This window comes from Salmo salar, chromosome 01 (genome assembly GCF_965601325.2).
Source record: "Salmo salar chromosome 01, fSalSal1, whole genome shotgun sequence".
Taxonomy (NCBI): Eukaryota; Metazoa; Chordata; class Actinopteri; order Salmoniformes; family Salmonidae; genus Salmo; species Salmo salar.
Window position 1 is genome coordinate 137,564,163 of NC_138291.1, and position 21,271 is coordinate 137,585,433.

The following is a 21,271-nucleotide window of genomic DNA, read 5'->3' on the forward strand; positions in this document are numbered from 1 at the left end:
GTGAGGGAAAGGGGGCCATTTCATCAGAACCTTCCCCAGTTCCTACGCCGGCAGAGCAAGTGCCAACATCAACGTCATCAACCCAAATCCCAAACCCACCATTCCCCAACTCCCTCCATCAGACAACAACAACGAAGACCCAGACCTATCCACAGGCAACACCCAACCAACCACCCAATATGTCTAAAAAATGGCCCTCATCCCTGTCACCACACTAGACGCCCCAGACACAGCCCCCACCCCTGCTGGCCCCTCCACCGTTACACTCCCAACAAATCCCTTCCTAGCCCCCTCCAAACCCCTGGTCAAAGAGGCGCTGGTTTCGAGAGAGGTCATACAACCGGAAGAACCCCTGACCACACAACTCCAGTTCTTAGATGACGACGATGACCCAAATTGGACAAAATTTACCAAATAGAAAAGACCAACAAGAGACCAGAAGACTACCCCAGAACCCAAACTGAGATGCCCTCTGATCGCTCCTCCCTATCCCTTACTGTCCTGAATCCTCACTCCCACCACCAATGGCCCCTGACCCTCCTACCATACCCCGTACTGCCCCTGACTCTTCCACCTGCTCCTTAGCAACCCAGATCCACACCCCTTATCCCTCTCGGCCCCTGAGCCCGCACAGCATCAAACCAGGCTGCCTCAGTCCAGACTTCTCGAACCCTCCAAACCACCTTCACCCCTCCCAGCATCCCCCATACCATCACCAAGACAGTGCAGGGTTTCACCAGGCAGTCAGTTGGGAGGCATACCAAGATCAAGGAACAGCCAAGAACCAGCTAACACAAACAACCCACTAGATGCCCTCATCCAAATATGCAAAGACATGGCCAACACCAACCTCCCCCCAAAAATCCATCATCAAGACCATAACAACACACTCCAAACAGAAGGATTTTCTCTAGACGGCTGTTCATGGTTGCCTCCCCTCAAGGGAATCCATCTATAGATGGCTCATTGTACATATAGAGAGCTGCCCCTATGGAGGCACACCCACTGAACACACCTACCAACTATTTGTGAGTGCTCCTTGGCCAGGTGAGTCTGGGCCCTGTTTGCTCCCTCTATCTTCCAGCTTCCAGCGTCCAGCCTTGCTGCCGCATCGCTGCTGCCCCAACACCAACCAGCCCAGGCCTATGGACATACCCACCCCCATCCCCCTTCTCCCTCTACATCCCTTTCCCCCTTCCTCCCTCTACACTTCTGCCACACAGAACCACACCAGGACCAGGAACCATTCATCACCACACCAAAAGAGGCGCGGAGGAAGGACTAAAGCTCTAGACCTATGCCTGGAGCGAGCATACCACAGGGGAGTACCACCACTGACCTCCGGGTCTTGTGCTTCCAGGTGTGTCTGCTTGTTCCTCAGGTTGTCCTTCCTCCCCTGTACAGACCCAGATCCCGACCAAGCACCTGCAGCAGCCCCAGTTCCCGGTTCCTGTTTTTTGTCCCTAGCACCAGACTCAGCAACAACCCTTGGACTCCAGTCCCGGTCCCAGCACAACTTCCAGTCCCGGCCCCACGCCAGCACCAACCCTGGACACAGCACCGAACTACCACAACTGCCAATTTCTTTTAGCTACTGCCAGCCCAGAACCCACCCATTCCCCTCCCCCATCACAAAGACACATTGTGGACTGACTGACTAATTGACTGACTGGATGGACTGACATTTCTTTCAGATCATTTTTTGTTAATTGATTGCTTTTGTTTTATTGGATGACCATTTGTCTTTGCCTAATTTGAATTGATTACTTAGTGTTTGAATTGTTTATTATTTGGCATTTTTAATGAATGATGAATTTGAACTTGTAGAAGTTTTTAAACTATGATACATTTTGGAATAGCCAAATAAAATGACCTTTTACAGAAGTGTATGTGTTCCTTAAAAGCCTATGCAAATTCCAATGTGATACTAACCACTTTGTTGCAATATGTAAATATATGTGTAATGTGCAATAATATTCAAGTGAAATGTAACATTGCAGTGTACAAACTTAACAGGATTGACATTTACTCTCACGGGTGGCCAAAGGTAACTATATAAAAGCCATTCCTCTAATAAGCCACGCCTCCTGAAAATAATCTTTGGATTACATTTTTAAAAACAGCTGCTTGGTCAACGCAGCATGAAAGTGAATAAAACCTCAATTGATGGTTACATTTACTCATGTTTGGGTAACCCAAACAACCAACATTTCAGGTTATTGACACAACCTGTGACATTAAGCTGGCTTGCAAAGTGATGTTAATTCCAAGTGAAATCCAGCCGGAGTGGGGATATCTAACATATATTTTTAATCACGTGGATTCAGAATGAGTGCCTGGGTTGGTAAAACTGAATTATTAGACTACCTAAAGCATCTAAACTGGAACAACCATTTCAGTAACGGGAGCAATAAGTACAAGTAACATATTGGATTAGTTTAGAAAATGTATGTAATTTATATTTGAGAATCATAAGATTAATTCATCAATCAATGTACATGCAAAAACATAGACATTAAAATAATCAATTGTTAAAATTAACCTGCAATAGAGCATGATGGAAACACTGGGGTTATTTTAGACCAATGAGGGTTAATTCAACACTTAGAGTGAATTGTTATGTTTAGAGTGTAGGCCCTCAAAAATAAGGCCTTACGACCTTCAAACTCAACTCTGGACATTGAAGCCAGTTCCACTGCATTTTTTCATTGTTCCCCTGGGACACCAGGTGTGTGCAATTAATTAGGTAGAACAGAATACCAGCAGGTTCCATCCCTCGTAGGGTAAGAGTTGAATACCCCTGACTTAAGAAATGCATATTGTATAGTGTTAAACAATTACATTTTAATGATGATATATTAGCTCAGGATTTCACTTGGTGAAGTCCCTAGGACTGAAAATAGATGAATGCAATAACCATCTCTGTCACTAACAAATACAGTCATGGGTGGTAACTCTACAATTCACTCGAAAGGCATGGCACTCTGGGAAATTGGGCTTTACACCAAGCAGTGTGTTAATTCAATACTGTTCCAACGTCTATATGGGTCCACGCCTTCAGTGTTCTAACATTCTGTGTTGATTTAACGCTGGAGAATTTGCTGTACACAAAAAGAAAAATAAACATTCATAGTCATCATCCTCATGTCCCTAAAACACAGTTTTCCTTTCCAGAAATTCTTTCTGAATCTGAACGCTGGGAATTGAGAGTGTACTCTAATACTGGGCCGAAGCTTCTCTACCGTTTTCTCACAAGAGTGCTGAAGCTATCTCATTTTACTGTGAGCATGAAAGGGCAGCTTTTCTGCTCACAATGGGAATCAAGGGCCATTTATAAATGTTTTTACCTTTATTTAACTAGGAAAGTCAGTTAAGAACAAATTCTTATTTACAATGACGGCCTACACCGGCGAAACCCGACGACACCGGGCCAATTGTGCGCCGCCCTATGGGACTCCCAATCACAGCCGGTTGTGATACAGCCTGGATTTGTACCAGGGTGTCTGTCGTGACACCTCAAGATGCAGTGCCTTAGACCACTGTGCCACCCGAGGACATGTGTCATATACGTTGCTACTTGTTGATTCCCTGAAGTTCCCAAACTGACATTATTAAGACTAAGACATCTCTGTTTGCAGGGGAAATAAATGGGATTTATAAAGGGAGCAATTTCCAGGGTTGTTTTTTGTAATGAAAATCAAATACATTTCCTTTTTAGATTGGTATGTCAAAAGTTTAATTTCACATGTTCGTTTTTCTGGCTAGTAGAAGACAAACAGTTGAAAAGATAAATGCTGACTACAACTACTAACAGCTTCTACAACAACAGTGCTACCAGTATCAGTACAGTACAGCAAGTAATTGAAAAGGTGTCATCTTATTACTTGCTTTTAGTCTGCCATCTTGCGGTATGAATTGTGTATTACACACAGATGACTCACAGCGGGCAGACTGAATGTGTATTTCGTCCTGTTATTTCCCAAAGAAGAAAACATGAAGGTTCGTGTTCCCCAACAGGGAGCAATAAAGATCAATGCTGTTCCAGATTTGCAGGCCACACACACACACACATTGGTTGATGTCATTGGTTGATTGAGCCTGTTGTCTGATCAAAAAAATGTATGGGGTCATGTTTTGTAGCAATTATTGTGGCCTTTTTGTTTTGCCGATTGCACAATCACGCTTCCTAGCAGCAAGTAGCTATAATTGTCCTTGTTCAATAGAGCTATTGCAGGACATTTAGGTTGACACATTTAATCTGGCTTTGTTAAGACTATAGCCTGACGGAGGACAAACATGTTTTGGATGTTTTTTTTGTTTTTTTTACATAGGGACATACAGCCCTATTCATTTCAGCCGGAATACACTTAAGAGGAGTTGAAACAGCAAGAATAAGAATTGCGAGACCAGCAAGCAGCGATGGGGAGCCACGGTCAGACTCAGACAATAAAGGACTGTTATCATCAAAGCTATCTGGTTTGAACTCTTCTTTCTGCTGTTCATATGGTAAACAGACACATGAACAAAGACACTGATCTTTGTCTCTGAGTAGAGTGGTTTGTCACAGAAGAAGTGGTTTGGGAAGAAGAAGATCATAGTTTTTTCCCCCCCATCATTTAAAACCTTGTAAGTGAACCCATCTAAAAGGGTTAGGTCATCTAATCTATATGTTTGGGTCAATTTAATCTTACTTTAAGTTGCCTATGTAGGCCAGAGGTGAAAGCATCCACGATAAGAGCTGTCATGCATGGAGAAATAGCAAGGGTGTATTCGTTACAGAAAGCCCTTTACCGTTTCAGAACAAAATGGAAGTCAAATTCAGGTAGGTCCCTCCCCACTTCGTTCCGTTTGCTTCCGTTTAAGAAACGTTTTGCAACAGAATCGGCTGAATGAATCTTGTTTACTGTGGAGGGATTATGACAAGTCTTCTCTCATCAGACAGTGCTTCTCAATTAGACAGCACGAATGGAACTAAAATAAAAAGACATGGGTGAATGCATCAGTAATACATGTTTTGCAGAATGTTGAGAGCTCAGAAGACAATGGAGTTTGCATCACAACATGAAAAACAAGGACCTACTGCCTGTACAATCAACATCATGTATTACAACCTACAATAGTCTATGGACTTTAGTATGCCCACTCAACCATGTTTATGCCTTGTGTGTGTGTGTGAGAGAGAGAGAGAGAGAGAGAGAGAGAAAGCTAGAGGCACATCCTCATCTGACGTCATCACGTGTATCCATTCATCACGTGTCGCCATATTGGGTCAGGAAGTGGAAAGTATTGAAGTGGAAATCTGTTGCAGGTTTGCTGTTGTAGTTATTCGAATATTCATTCAATATACACCCAATTTTACGATCGACTGGGTTTTATTTATGCATCGGAAACACTAAAACCTTCAGGAGATACCAAATAATTTGTATTTACCTGTTGTTGGGACGTGCATCCAGAGTATGACTTCCCTAACACAGCGAAGTTCGGGCCTGGTGCAGAGGAGGACCGAGGCCTCTCGCAATGCAGCTGCCGATAAGGAGAGGGGGTCTGATGATGAGGACTACGAGCCACGTCAAGAGGAAGAGGATGAGAAAGGAGACTCCAAAGAAACTCGACTGACGTTGATGGAAGAAGTGTTGCTATTGGGATTGAAAGATCGAGAGGTATGGTGTTATCGTCGTTAGCATGTTGCTATAACGTTAGCTAGCTACAGTAGCTGTTTATTTACGTTCCAACCAGCTTACGTTATGTGCTAACATAGCTAGCTAAGCTAATGCGCTTTTCCTACGTTAGCTAGCTAGCTTTACCGTCATGTCATATGTCTATTCAACATAGCAAACTAATAGTGCTTTCAATACAACTGGGAACTTGGGGGCGGGAACGAGGTAAAATCATAACGTCAGTGGTCGGGAAGTCGGAACCCTAGAAAAATGCCCGAATTTCCGAGTTGGATGACCGTTTAAAACTATTGTTTTCCATTCGAAGCTCGTTTTTTCCCGAGTTCCCAGTTGTCTTGAACTCTTCGAAGTTGGAGATTTCCGCGTTCCCAGTTGTTTTGACGTGGTATAAAGGTTTTCAAACGTGTCACTTTGTGCGTGTCACTTCTGTCATCAGCAGGATGTTTGCTTAATTTAACCAGGACGTGCCGTCATGTGAAGCATTCACCAAATGCTTGACTTTTTTTTTTTCCTCCAACAGGGCTACACTTCATTCTGGAATGACTGCATTTCTTCTGGTCTCCGAGGTTGTATGCTCATCGAACTGGCTTTGAGAGGGAGACTGCAGCTAGAGGCGTGTGGCATGAGGAGGAAAAGCCTACTGGCCAGAAAGGTGAGTAATACACACTGATTAACTTGGTTACCACACTTGTGTCAAATATAGATTTTAACTAACCCAAGATAGACCACAGCCTGTCATCTTCTTCCATGGTATTATGGTGATTCGCAAACAAGTATTAGATGTGCATGCCGCCACCTACTGGATAGGTTGAAAACTGAGAAACTTTCAAACAGAAATAATAGGTGAAAATAAAACATACTCCTAGTATTCTAAAAGGAAAAAAAATGTACTCCTTCAGTCAGACTCAAATGTCTACTCAGATCCCTACACAGGCCCGGGAGCCTGAGACGGGGGAACATCTACATTCAACATTCCCTGCACCGTTTCAGTCCTGGGGTCCTGGAGATCCCAAAATATTTTTGCCACCTAAACAATGATGCCTAGTTTCATATATTTTTTTATATATATTAGTTTGTCCAGTGCAATTTATCAATTGTGCAAAAATGCAACAGTCCACTTTCTTCACTATTAGTATTTCAGGATCCCTCTGATGAACACCATCTCACTACAGGCTGTGGGGCATCCACAACCATTTAATCTCCACTCGCTCCTTCAGCTATTTGTACTGCCTCCACAAAGGAGACCTTCTGGAGCATGCCCTGATCCTAGATACTGCGACCTTCTTCACCCTTACAGGGCACTCCAGGAACTTGGGAATGTGGTTCCCACCACAATTGCAGCACCATGCTTTCTCAGACTCTTCACCAATGACATGTAATTCCTTCTGCAAACCTTTTACAATTGTAACACTGCAGTGGTTTTTGTACATACGGTCTCACCGCATATCTCACATACCTAAGTTTTACTTGAGTCGGGAGAATCACTTCATCAAACGACAGTAAAGCCGATAGACTTTCCACCTTCTACCGGTCTATCATTCGGGTCAAGCGACATGCGCCTACCACTCCTGGAATGTTCTCCCTAAACCATGAAGCCTCTATCCAACGAGACACCCGAGATGACACCTTTTTAATCAGTGCTCTACTCAGAAAATCATGGCTTTCCACATCATAGGTCGATAGAGCTTTTGTTCTTTTGACACACACAAAATCAACATCATACCGCGCCTGGTCACTCTGACCAATTCCACTTTTCCCAATTCGTCCTTCACGATCTCTGAGACCGCAAACGGGTCACCCAAAAAAAAACATGCTGGTGAATCGCACTCCAACAAACTTCTGCTCATTTCCAACTTGAGGCCTTTTTACTGCACTCTTCACCGTCGTCCACACTCATTCTCACCAATTTTACTCGCGCCCCAGAATCACACAATGCTTCTGCCATTGCTCCCCACCACAGCCTGTTGTTTCCAAAGGGAGTATGAATCATTAAAAAGCAGAACAAGCAAGGAAGTGGGCATAGCAAAGCATGAGCTAGCGAGTATTTGTATATTTCTGTTAGGCAATGCCTACTCTGAAGTGCGCGTGTGCAATAACTCAATTCGCCCTTGCACTCCTTCTAAACAACACCATTTATTTTATTTTTTACTTCGGCAAAGGCAGTAGTCCATGAAACTTAGTCCACTCTCTTTGTAATAGATTCTAGTTTTGTTAACAGAGAACTGTATTGAGATCAGATGTTTCGTCGATGAGAACATTTCCAGAATGTCGGCCAAAATCCATCTCGCTCCATCTTTTGCCACTGGGTTTCCTCTCGTCAGCGGTAATGCCAACCGGATGCTTCGCATCCAGTGAAAGATCTGGCTCATTGTTCTGGCTCATTGTTCTAACTGTGCTTGCGTCTTTTTCTTATTATTTGAGTCTTATTGGCAGACTACAACCTATACGGTGTATTGCCGCCACCTGCTGTACGGAGTAGTCATTTTTTTGTTTATTTCTTTTATCCATTGCGGGAAAAGGGGGTGGTGGGCCATTTCTTCAAACAAAACCCATCCAACTCCTTCAGTCACAGTCCAATCCAAAACACACAAACCCTACACAGGCTCAGGGTCTTGTGAGGGTGGAACAGTCTTCAGCAGGATTCCTTCGAAGGCCTCAGTTCTGAAATCACAATGTCCAAAAACATTCAGCCGCACTCACAATGATGCACATTTTCTCAGATTCCTTCTCCTTCTCCACATCTCCGCTGTACAGTTTATGACCATTGCAATACATTATACAAAGTCCACCTTTTTAACATGTAATACACTATATATACAAAAGTATGTGGACATCCCTTCAGATGATTGGATTCGGCTATTTCAGCCAAACCCTTTGCTGACAGGTGTATAAAATCGAGCACACGGCCATGCAATCTCCATAGACAAATATTGGCAGTAGAATGGCCTTACTGAAGAGCTCAGTGACTTTTTCAACGTGGCACCGTCATAGGATGCCACCTTTCGAACAAGTCAGTTCGTTAAATGGCTGCCCTGGTCAACTGTAAGTGCTGTTATTGTGAAGTGGAAACATCTAGGAGCAACAATGGCTCTGCCGTGAAGTGATAGGCCACACAAGCTAACAGAACGGGACCGCCGAGTGCTGAACCGCACAGCGCGTAAAAATTGTCTGTCTTCAGTTGCAACACTCATTACCAAGTTCCAAACTGCTTCTGGAAGTAACGTCAGCACAATAACTGTTCATCGGGCGCTTCAAGAAATAGGTTTCCATGGCCGAGCAGCCACAAGCTTAAGATCACCATGCGCAATGCCAAACGTTGGCTGGAGTGGTGTAAAGCTCGCCACCATTGGACTCTGGAGCATTGGGAACGTGTTCTCTAGGGTAAGAACGCTACCTGTCCGAATGCATAGTGCCAACTGTAAAGTTTGGTGGAGGAGGAATAATGGTCTGGGGCTGTTTTTCATGGTTCAGCGAGGCCCCTTAGTTCCAGTGAAGGGAAATCTTAACGCTACAGCATATAATGACATTCCAGAATCTAGATGATTCTGTGCTTCCAACTTTGTGGAAACAGTTTGGGGATGGCCCCTGGCTGAACGGAAGCATATTCATCACCACATTTCACCTCTGGCATACAATACTCTTCCCATCTGCATACACTTACCACATGACCAAATATTTTGCATTTATCATACTTGAAGCAATTTGGCACGAAAGCTCTTACAGAATATCTCATAAAGCCTAACTTTATATGTGAAGGGAGAGACTGTTCATCAAAGAACAATAGTATGGAATAGAGGTCGACCGATTTATGATTTTTCAACGCCGATACCAATTATTGGAGGACCAAAAAAAGCCGATACCGATTAATTGGACGATTTTTATTTATTTGTAATAATGACAATTACAACAATACTGAATGAACACTTATTTTAACTTAATATAATACATCAATAAAATCAATTTAGCCTCAAATAAATAATGAAACATGTTCAATTTGGTTTAAATAATGCAAAACAAAGTGTTGGAGAAGAAAGTAAAAGTGCATTATGTGCCATGTAAGAAAGCTAACGTTTAAGTTCCTTGCTCAGAACATGAGAACATATGAAAGCTGGTGGTTCCTTTTAACATGAGTCTTCAATATTCCCAGGTAAGAAGTTTTAGGTTGTAGTTATTATAGGAATTCTAGGACTATTTCTCTCTATACGATTTGTATTTTATATACCTTTGACTATTGGATGTTCTTATAGGCACTTTAGTATTGCCAGTGTAACAGTATAGCTTCCGTCCCTCTCCTCGCTCCTACCTGGGCTCAAACCAGGAACACATCGACAACAGCCACCCTCGAAGCAGCGTTACCCATGTAGAGCAAGGGAAACAACTACTCCAAGTCTCAGAGCGAGTGACGTTTGAAACGCTATTAGTGCGCACCCGCTAACTAGCAAGCCATTTCATATCGGTTACACCAGCCTAATCTTGGCAGTTGATAGGCTTGAACTCATAAACAGCGCAATGCATTGCGAAGAGCTGCTGGCAAAACGCATGAAAGTGCTGTTTTGAATGAATGCTTACGAGCCTGCTGGTGCCTACCATCGCTCAGTCAAACTGCTCTATCAAATCATAGACTTAATTATAACATAACACACAGAAACACGAGCCTTAGGTCATTAATATGGTAGAATCTGGAAACTATCACGTTTATTCTTTCAGTGAAATACGGAACCGTTCCGTATTTTATCTAACGGGTGGCATCCATAAGTCTAAATATTCCTGTTACATTGCACAACCTTCAATGTTATGTCATAATTACGTAAAATTCGGGCAAATTAGTTCGCAACGAGCCAGGCGGCCAAAACCGTTGCATATACCCTGACTCTGCGTGCAATGAACAGAAGATAAGTGACACAATTTCACCTGGTTAATATTGCCTGCTAACCTGGATTTCTTTTAGCTAAATATGCAGGTTTAAAAATATATACTTCTGTGTATTGATTTTAAGAAAGGCTTTGATGTTTATGGTTAGGTACAGTCGTGCAACGATTGTGCTTTTTTCGCAAATGCGCTTTTGTTAAATCATCCCCCGTTTGGCGAAGTTGGATGTCTTTGTTAGGAAGAAATAGTATTCACACAGTTCGCAACGAGCCAGGCGGCCCAAACTGCTGCATATACCCTGACTCTGTTGCAGAGGTGACACATTTTCCCTAGTTAAAATAAATTCATGTTAGCAGGCAATATTAACTAAATATGCAGGTTTAAAAATATATACTTGTGTATTGATTTTAAGAAAGACATTGATGTTTATGGTTAGGTACAAGTTGGAGCAAAGACAGTCCTTTTTCGCGAATGCGCACCGCATCGATTATATGCAATGCAGGATAGGCTAGATAAACTAGTAATATCATCAACCATGTGTAGTTAACTAGTGATTATGATTGATTGTTTTTTATAAGATAAGTTTAATGCTAGCTAGCAACTTACCTTGGCTTCTTACTGCATTCGTGTAACAGGCAGGCTCCTCGTGGAGTGCAATGTAAAGCAGGTGGTTAGAGCGTTGGACTAGTTAATCGTAAGGTTGCAAGATTGAATCCCCGAGCTGACAAGGTAAAAATCTGTCGTTATGCCCCTGAACAAGGCAGTTAACCCACCGTTCCTAGGCCGTCATTGAAAATAAGAATGTGTTCTTAACTGACTTGCCTAGTTAAAAAATATTTATAAAATAAAAAATAAAACATTTGGCAGATCGGTGGCCAACAATAACGATTATCGATTGTTATGAAAACATGAAATCGTCCCTAATTAATCGGCCATTCCGATTAATCGGTCGACCTCTAGTATGGAAGGAGTAAACTTCTTCACTCCATCCACTATACTGGTCAGTCGACATCTGCATTCACTTCCAGCACCACCCCAGAGATAATCCCCCTTGATTGGCGCCTTGCATTGAAGAGCCACACACGGCACATTACATTCTGATATCTTTTTGAGGAACAAAGCACATTTCTTCGGCTCCACGTACACACAAACCCCCAAATAAAACAAAAACAAAAAAATGCTATTATGTTTTCACAATTATTCCCGCACAGTGACGTAATAGTAATTCATCCTACAGGATTTTTTTTAATTACCCACCCACTTTTAACCTCACCCCTCACCCAATTTTCCATCTACCCTCTCCCCCACAACCCCACCAACCCATCTCTTGCCTATGGCTGGGAAAAGAGACAAAACCATAATAAAAAAGTCATAAACATAAATAATTATAAAAGCAACCGTAAAAATAAGGTACAAACATTGGTATTAAATAGGTTGTTGAAGTACACTTATTGGTCTACATTGATAATGGCGCTGGAAGGGATGGCTACCGTTTTACGGACTCCTACCCAACTGTGCTATTTGTTTAACTTATTTTGTACATAAAGTTGCGGCAGGACAGAGCAGCTACGTCTGGTAAGACAGGGTGGAGTTGTGTGTCTATTTGTCAATAACAGCTGATGCACAATGTCTAATATTAAAGAAGTCTCAACGTATTACTCGCCTGCGGTAGAGTACCTCATGATAAGCTGTAGACCACACTATCTACCAAGAGTTTATCTATATCATTCATAGCTGTCTATTTACCACCACAAACTGATGCTGGCACTAAGACCGCACTCAACGAGCTGTATAAGCCCATAAAGCATACAAGAAAATGCTCATCCAGAAGTGGTGCTCCTAGTGGCCGGGGACTTTAATGCATGAAAACTTAAACCCGGTTTACCTCATTTCTACCAGCATGTCACATGTGCAAACCGAAGGGGGGGGAAACTGTAGATCACCTTTACTCCACACACAGAGACATGTACAAAGATCTCCCTCGCCCCCCATTTGGCAAATCTGACCATAATTCTATCCTCTTGATTCCTGCTTACAAGCAAAAACAAAAGCATGAAGCACCAGTGACTCGCTCTATATGGACGTGGATGCTACGCTACAGGGCTGTTTTGCTAGCGCAGACTGGAATATGTTCTGGGATTCATCCAATGGCATTGAGGAGTATACCACCTCAGTCACCGGCTTCATCAATAAGTGCATTGACGACATCGTCCTGACAGTGACCTTACGTACATATCCAAACTAGAAGCCATGGATTACAGGCCACATCCGCACCGAGGTAAAGGCTAGAGCTGCCGCCTTCAAGGAGCGGGACACTAATCCGGATGCTTATAAGAAATCCCGCTATGCCCTCAGACGAACCATCGAACAGGCAAAGCATCAATACAGGACAAAGATTGAATCCTACTACACCGGCTCTGACGCTCGTAGGATGTGGCAGTGCTTGCAAACTATAATGAGAAACCCAGCCACGAGCTGCCCAGTGGCGCGAGCCTACCAGACGAGCTAAATGCATTGTATGCTCGCTTCGAGGCAAGCAACACTGAAGCATGCATGAGATCACCAGCTGTTCCGGATAACTCTGTGATCACGTGCTCCGTAGCTGATGTGAGCAAGACCTCTTAAACAGGTCAACATTTACAAGGCCGTGGGGCCAGATGTATTACCAGGGCGTGTACTCGGAGCATGCACGGACCAACTGGCGTGTCTTCACTGACATTTTCAATCTGTCGCTGACCGAGTCTGTAATATCCACGTTTCAAGTAGACCACCATGGTCCCTGTGCCCAAGAGAGCGACGGTAACCTGCCTCAATGGCCTCCGCCCCGTAGCACTCACATCGGTAGCCATGAAGTGCTTTTGAAAGGCTGGTCATGGCTCACATTAACACCATCATCCCGGAAACCCTAGACCCACTCTAATTCGCATACTGCCCCAACAGATCCACAGATGATGCAATCTCAATCGCACTCCACACTGCCCTTTCCTACCTGGACAAAAGGAACACCTATGTGAGAATGCTGTTCATAGACTACAGCTCAGCGTTGAACACCGTAGTGCCCACAAAGCTCTTCACTACGCTAAGGACCCTGGGACTAAACACCTCCCTCTGCAAGTCGATGCTGGACTTCCTGACGGGCCTCCACCAGGGTGGTAAGGGTAGGCAACAACACATCTGCCACGCTGATCCTCAACACCGGGGGCCCTCGGGTGTGCGCTTAGTCCCCTCCTTTACTCCCTGTTCACCCACGACTGCGTGGCTAAGCACGACTCCAACACCATCATTAAGTTTGCTGACGACACAAGTGGTAGGCCTGATCACCGACAATGATGAGACAGCCCATAGGGAGGTCAGAGACCTGGCAGTGTGGTGCCAGGAAAACAACTTCTCCCTCAATGTGAGCAAGACAAAGGAGATTATCGTGGACGACAGGTAAAGGCGTGCTGAACAGGCCCCCATTAACATCGACGGGGCTGTAGTAGAGCATGTTGAGTTTTTCAAGTTCCTTGGTGTCCACATCACCAACAAACTATCATGGTCCAAACACACCAAGACAGTCGTGAAGAGGGCATGACAACACCTTCTCCCAGACAGGAGACTAAAAAGATTTGGCATGGGTCCCCAGATCCTCAAAGTTCTACAGCTGCACCATCGAGAGCATCCTGACCGGTAGCGTCACCGCCTGGTATGGCAATTGCTCGGCATCCGACCGTAAGGCGCTACAGAGGGGAGTGCGTACGGCCCGGTACATCACTGGGGCCAAACTTCCTGTCATCCAGGACCTATATACTAGGCGGTGTCAGAGGAAGGCCCCAAAAATTGTCAAAGACTCCAGTCACCCGAGTCATAAACTGCTCTCTCTGCAAGCGGTACCGTACCGCCAAGTCTAGGTCCAAAAGGCTCCTTAACAGCTTCTACCCCCAATCTATAAGACTGCTGAACAATTAGTAAAATGGCCACCCAGACTATTTACGTTAACCCACCCCACCCCTTGGTTTTTACACTGCTGCTCCTCACTGTTTATTATCTATGCATAGTCACTTTACCCCTACCTACATGTACAAACTACCTTGACTAACCTGTGCACCCGCACATTGACTCAGTACCGGTACACCCTGTACATAGCCTCATTATTGTTATGTGCTTTTATTGTTACTTTAAAAAAAAATTACTTTAGTTTATTTAGTAAATATTTTCTTAACTCTTATTTCTTGAACCACATTGTTGGTTAAGGACTTGTAAGTAAGCTTTTCACGGGAAGGTCTACACCTGTTGTATTCGGCGCATGTGACAAATAAAATTAGATTTGATTTAGTCGTACATTTCAGTTCATTTTTAAATTTATTTATCACTATTCTTTCCTAAGTAGTTTCATCTGACATCATTGTCTTTTATTCAATAAAATGCAGAGTTATTTAATAGTCTTTGACAGTGTCTCGCAGACCGGCCACTCCCCATACCTATCCACTCCTACACCAGCACACCAGAATGGGCAGGTCAAGGGTTTGTTAGTTAAGCAGCTACAGTACATTCAGGAAGTGTTCTTGGCCCTTGACTCATTCCACATTTTTGTTGTGTTACAGTCTGAATTCAAAATGTATTAAATAGATTTGTTTAATCACCCATCTACACACTAATGACAATGGGAAAACATGTTTTTAGGAATGTTATCACATTTATTGAAAATGAAATACAGAAATATTCCATTTACATAAGAATTCACACCCCCAGAGCAATGATCAACAACAGATCTTGAATAATTTTAACAATAATGGGCAAATATTGTACAATCCAGGTGTGCAAAGCTCTTAGACTTACCCCAAAAGTCTCCCAGCTGTAATCACCACCAAAAGTGCTTAATTTTTTTTTTTTTAAGAAAATCTACAAACAAAATTCCAATTGAAAATGTATGGGCTATTGTGTGTAGATAAGTGACACAATTTGTTAAAAATCCATGTCAAATTCAGGCTGTAACACAACAAAATGTGGAAAAAGTAAAGGGGCGTGAATACTATGTGAAGGGACCGTACCTTCTTGTTACCCTAACTGATGCCACATTACCCAATGCATCCATGATTTGTATTGAGATGTTGATCAGATGTCCCGGGAAACTCCATCAGTCCAAAACCCTCACTCGGACTAAAAACGAGGCAGAACTATACTTGGTTTTACAAGATTCCACCGGAACCTTACTTCTCTTATTTCCTTTTTCGCCAGTCTAACACACTCCTTATCTTCTTCCAACGTGCCGTCTCCACAGCTGTCTGTTTCACACAGAACATCCTCTTCCACCTCTCTCTCTCAAGTGTCAACAGCCTACAAACCCACTTGCTTATACACTGATTGTACATAACATTAAGAACACTTGCTCTTTCCAAGACTAACCAGGTGAATCCAGGTGAAAGCTATGATCCATTATGGAAATCATATGTTAAATCCACTTCAATCAGTGTAGATAAAGGTGAGGAGATGGGTTAAAGAAGGATTTTTAAGCCTTGAGAAAATTTTGACACAGATTTTGTATGTGTGCCATTCAGAGGGTGAATGGGCAAGACAAAGGATTTTAAGTGCCTTTTGTACGGGGTATGGTAGAAGGTACCAGGTTTGTGTCAAGAACTGCAATGCGGCTGGGTTTTTCATGCTCAACCGTTTCCCGTGTGTATCAAGAATGGTCCACCACCCAAAGGACATCCAGCCAACCTGACACAACTGTGGGAAGCTTTGGAGTCAACATAGGCCAGCATCCCAGTGGAATGCTTTCATCATCCATGGTTTTAACCGCTAGGCTACCTGCCGTTTGTGTGTGGTATTGTAATGTGGTAGACCAGTAGAGTCTGCCAACTCTAGCAGTTTATACTTATGTGTGTGTATCCCAATGTTACAGTAAGGTTTTGTTGTGTGTGTGAAATCAACCTTTAAAAAAAAATAAAAACTGATATCTATTTTGTCAGGTTATCTGTAAGTCAGCCGCCCCTACAGGAGACATGTTGCTGGACGAGGCTCTGAAGCATGTCAAAGACACCCAGCCCCCAGAGACAGTCCAGAGCTGGATAGAGCTGCTGAGCGGTGAGAAGCCATTACTCCCCCTATTTTAAACTACTGTATTTTTTGTGCTATATCTGCCTGTCTTCCGTTCTTAGTGTTTTGTTCTTTATTATCATCATGATTATTTGATATTACCACACGGTGCCCCCTCCCCATCCCAGTCCTGTTTGAAATGAAATGTGTTTGTCTTGATATTATTTTTAAACAATAGCTAGCCTATTAGGTTTCCAAGTAAAATTGTACAGAAATTACCCGTAATTTGTTTTGTTGTCCAGGTGAGACGTGGAACCCATTGAAGCTGCACTACCAGCTGAGGAATGTCCGTGAACGTCTGGCCAAGAACCTGGTCGAGAAAGGCGTTCTGACCACAGAGAAACAGAACTTCCTCCTCTTCGACATGACCACACACCCACTGACCAACGACACCATTAAACAGCGGCTGGTCAAGAAGGTCCAGGAGTCCGTCCTGGACAAGTGGGTGAACGATCCGGGGCGCTTCGACAAGCGCGTGCTGGCCCTGATCTTCCTGGCCCACTCGTCAGACGTGCTAGAGAACGCCTTCGCCCCGCTGCTGGACGAACAGTATGACCTGGCCATGAAGAGGGTACGTCTGCTGCTAGACCTGGAGCCAGAGGCGGAGAGCACCAAGGCCAACGCTAACGAGCTGCTGTGGGCTGTGGTTGCCGCCTTCACCAAATGAAGCCCTACCGGAAACCAACGTGAGACGGAACTTTAAAAAACACTACAGACCTCTGGGGCTCAGAGCTCTCAGATCTCCCATGTTCTGATATGACGACAACGAGGATGATGATGATGGTGTTGGCAGTGATGAAGACGACGATGAAGATCATAAAGCACGGCTCTCCCTCTGTATTGGCAGTGCTGTGACCCCTGACCTCTCGGAGTCACTGTCCTGTTATCTCCTGGCCAGTTGGTTGACATCAAGTACCCTGTGGGTTCGTCCCAAATGGCACCCTGTTCCCTAATATAGGGCACTTTTTGAGCAGGGCCCTAATGGCTCTGATCAAAAGTAGGCACTACATAGGAAATGGGGTGCCATTTGGGTTGTGGCCTTTCTGTTCACTGTGAGACCTAGTGTAACTTTAAGCACTTGCGTCAGTAGCTGGCATCCACCCAGGTCTGTGTCCTTCCTTTTAGGAGGAACTTTTAAAACCGCCAGGTTTTGCTTGACCATCATGGCCCAGACCTACCATGATGAGCTGATATGACCATACAGAACATAAGTAATTCTTTTTGTCTTTTCTTTTGCGTTTAGTCACTTTGAGGAGGTTTTTAGACATGACCTATAGATCTCACGGGCCTATAGATCTCACGTCTGTTTGTTGTTAATAAATGTTAACCATCTCCAAACCATTTTGCACATTCAACACGGGATATAGAAGAGTTTACTATTTGTAAAAACAAACAGAAAAAACATTGAAGTTGAATTCCGAGCACCATTTATTTTGTTCAGGGTACCAACCAGTGCATGCTTTATTCCTGTTCAGTTTTACTTTATGTCCCCCTCTCCATGTACTAAAGAATCGTAGCTTGTGCTTACCATCCGTTTCAGATGGGAGACTATTCTCTGCAACTCTATCATCCTATTCCAGACATTGCACGTCTCCTCTTTGCAGGCAAACTGGTTTCGGGTGTACATGTGTGCAAAGTCATGTTTTGAAGAGGTACAGTTTCCAAGAAATAAATTCTCTCAAATTGGCTAAATATCTATGTCATTTAGTTAGTGTATTGAGAAAAAAAAAGATATTGTGGCATATGACTGGGTAGAAGAAATATCTAAAACGGGCTAATTGTATTTTATATGTGTCCCTCTCTGGCAGTATAATCTTAACGCTTTTGATTTTATGCCATAATATGTGTATTTTATTTTCTACTGAGACAATTTCTATTGCTTTAATATAATTCACATGATTACATTCATATTTAGTTGGTCTTCATTCATGGTTTGGGCTTTTTTATTTTCTCTTTAATGCCTGCTAGTTGGTTGTACTATTCATCACTAGGAGTTGGCCCTAACTACTGATACAGGGTCAGATTTCTATTTGATCTGCCTAAAGGTTAGGACAGGGGGAAGGGTTATCTGATCCTAGATCTGTGGTTAGGGTTAACTTCTACCTTGAGCATTTGACTCATCTGGAGGGTGTACAGACAAAGTATGGTGGAGGGATTGGATGGGGATGATTATATAGTATGGATTTCCTGAGAGGAACTGACTATAATATCAAATTTGATCAGTTAATGTACAGCGTAATGAAAGGGATCTTCTGTAAGCTTTTTTTTTTTTTTTTTACCACACAATAAAGGATGGATCTTTTAAGTGCCTGAATTTAGCACTGTGTAGCGCCCCTGTCTTTATCTGCCGCCTTTGTATGATAATTCCTTGAATGAATTACCAGTACTCAAAACAGACGCCTCCAGATTGATTGTACTACAACAAAGTGTAAAAAGGACTGTTGTCTGACTTTTTTTCTTCTTCTTTTAACATGAAAATCAAAAACACTAACAATGGATAACTAACTTCACAAGATGCAGTTTTTGAACACAGCTTTTAGTGGCACATGTAGTAATTAATGGAAGCAAAAATAACTCCTAGGCCTCTGGCCTCACATAACACAACACATTAAAGCACTTTGAAGGCCACTCTGGTCTCCATGTAGTTGAACATGATAGGACACTTGTCCCCAACAACAGATAATAATTTGTTTCATCACACTTTGTATGATAGTTTTTTTTGGCTCTGGACCTCCTTTTTGAGTCGGCTCGTCCATATGACTGGCCACAGGTCTGCCAAATGCAGTGGTGTAAAAATACTTGAAAGTTGTTTTTTGGGGTATCTGCTTTGCTAATTATATTTTTGACAACTTTTACCTTACTACATTCCTAAAGAAAATGATGTTTTTTTTACTCCATACACCCAGAAGTACATTTTGCATGCTTAGCAGGACAGGAAAATGGTTCAATTCACACACTTATCAAGAGAACATCCCTGGTCATCCCTAGTGCCTCTGATCTGGCAGACTCAATAAACACAAATGCTTAGTTTGTAAATTATGTCTGAGTGTTAGAGTGTGCCGCTGGCTATCTGTACATTTAAAAAACAAAATCGGTTTGCTTAATATAATGAATTCTAAATTATTTATACTTTTACTTTTGATACTATTTTACATTTGAGCAATTCCATTTACTTTTGATACTTAAGTATATTTAAAACCAAATACTTTTGAAGTTTTACTCAAGTAGTATTTCACTGGGTGACTTTCACTTTTACTAGAGTCATTTTCTTTTAAGGTATCTTTACTTTTACTCAAGTATGATAATTGGGTACTTTTTCCACCACTGGCCAAATGTCAAACAACACATGGTGGTCCACTGGTTTTGCCATTACAATGTCACAGGTTCACTGTTCAGTCTCTCCATGACTTCGTGGGGAGCACCAGCCACCTTGGCATTGATTGTGGGCCAGGTCCAGGCAGAGTATCCTCTTGACTTCACCTTAGGTGGCTGCAAATGCACCCCTGAATCACAGAGGGTGAACTGGAACCCTCCATCCTGCCCACAGCATGGTTAACAAAACCGTTGCCCTCAGGCACGAGTTAGTATTCCGTCTTCTTGTTTCCGTGATCTTCAGTGAGTGGGTTGAAGTTCCTCACTTCACTTTGATTATGTTCTTGTAATGGGTTGTCAATATTTCCAACAATTTGGATCTCCAGTCCAGGACGTCACTAGTGAGGCCGTCTCCAACTTTACGCAGCTGATGCGCACAGTCCAGAACGGCAGTTAGATCTGGAGAGAAAAGAAAGTAATCGTTTAGTCGGTCAGTTTAGCATAGGATAATGTCTCATTTGTACAAAATGAAATGGCAGAAATATGAAGTACCTTTTCCGGTCATATTGATTGGACTTGCGTTCTGTTTCTTTGTTGAGCTCTTCCAGAGTTATGTTGTGCTTGTGGTACAGAGTCGATTGAGTATCTGAATTTATGAAGCTCTGTAAGGCTTATCAGTCAGCAGTGAGGTTTCTGCTAAAGTCAGAAGTTAACTTCGTTATATAGCCTTGGTGACGTAAATTGTGGATCCCTTGTGCAAGTCTCGCCTCCTAATCAGCTGCTGTTTTACAGTTATGCTCAGTCCTCTTTTTTATTACAATGTTGTGTGCTGTGTTTCCTCAAAGATTACTTTGCAATCAAATAGGCAGCTGATTATCATTGTAGGCTAATTCACTTGGAAGTTTGTGGGGTGGGCCTAGAAAAAATCATACATTACACTATCCATAAACTAATTCTGGATATTCCTTTGGCCCTCACTGACCATGGGTGCCCAATTACCCAAGTAAAGATGAATTAAGGACTATAGATAGTTACACTATTTTATATTATTTTGTGGAACAAAAAGATACTCATAAATATCTGAAATATTGATTCATAAAATACTAGACAGTTACCAAATTAAATGGAATATTGGAAAATGTAAATTAGGGATATTCTCTTGGTCTCCACTTGAAAGTTGATTGGCACAGTACACTTTCCACCGCAGCAAGCGACAGTCCATAAAATCTGTCAACATAATCTGTCAAAAGTGACGCTGCGTATGTTAGAAACACCACACCTGCAATCAATAGCATGCTGGGTTAGGACACAACATGTTATTTGATTGATATCACTGG

The 21,271-nt window shown here is 42.8% G+C and overlaps 1 protein-coding gene and 1 long non-coding RNA gene across 2 annotated transcripts; one reads left to right on the forward strand and one right to left on the reverse strand.

The window, feature by feature from the left end:
- The first annotated feature begins 5,242 nt into the window (after positions 1 to 5,242).
- Positions 5,243 to 18,940, forward strand: LOC106561827 (Golgi phosphoprotein 3). Its single transcript, XM_014126093.3, has 4 exons — positions 5,243 to 5,660; positions 6,196 to 6,327; positions 16,496 to 16,610; positions 16,865 to 18,940. The coding sequence occupies exons 1-4, from the start codon at positions 5,457 to 5,459 to the stop codon at positions 17,287 to 17,289; spliced, it is 876 nt and encodes a 291-aa protein (XP_013981568.1). The 5' UTR covers positions 5,243 to 5,456; the 3' UTR covers positions 17,290 to 18,940.
- Positions 17,895 to 20,614, reverse strand: LOC145885748 (uncharacterized). The gene is made up of 2 exons (XR_014397337.1): positions 20,487 to 20,614; positions 17,895 to 20,393 (listed from the first exon to the last, which is right to left on the reverse strand). It is a non-coding gene; the product is annotated as an uncharacterized LOC145885748 (long non-coding RNA).
- Positions 20,615 to 21,271: the final 657 nt, after the last annotated feature.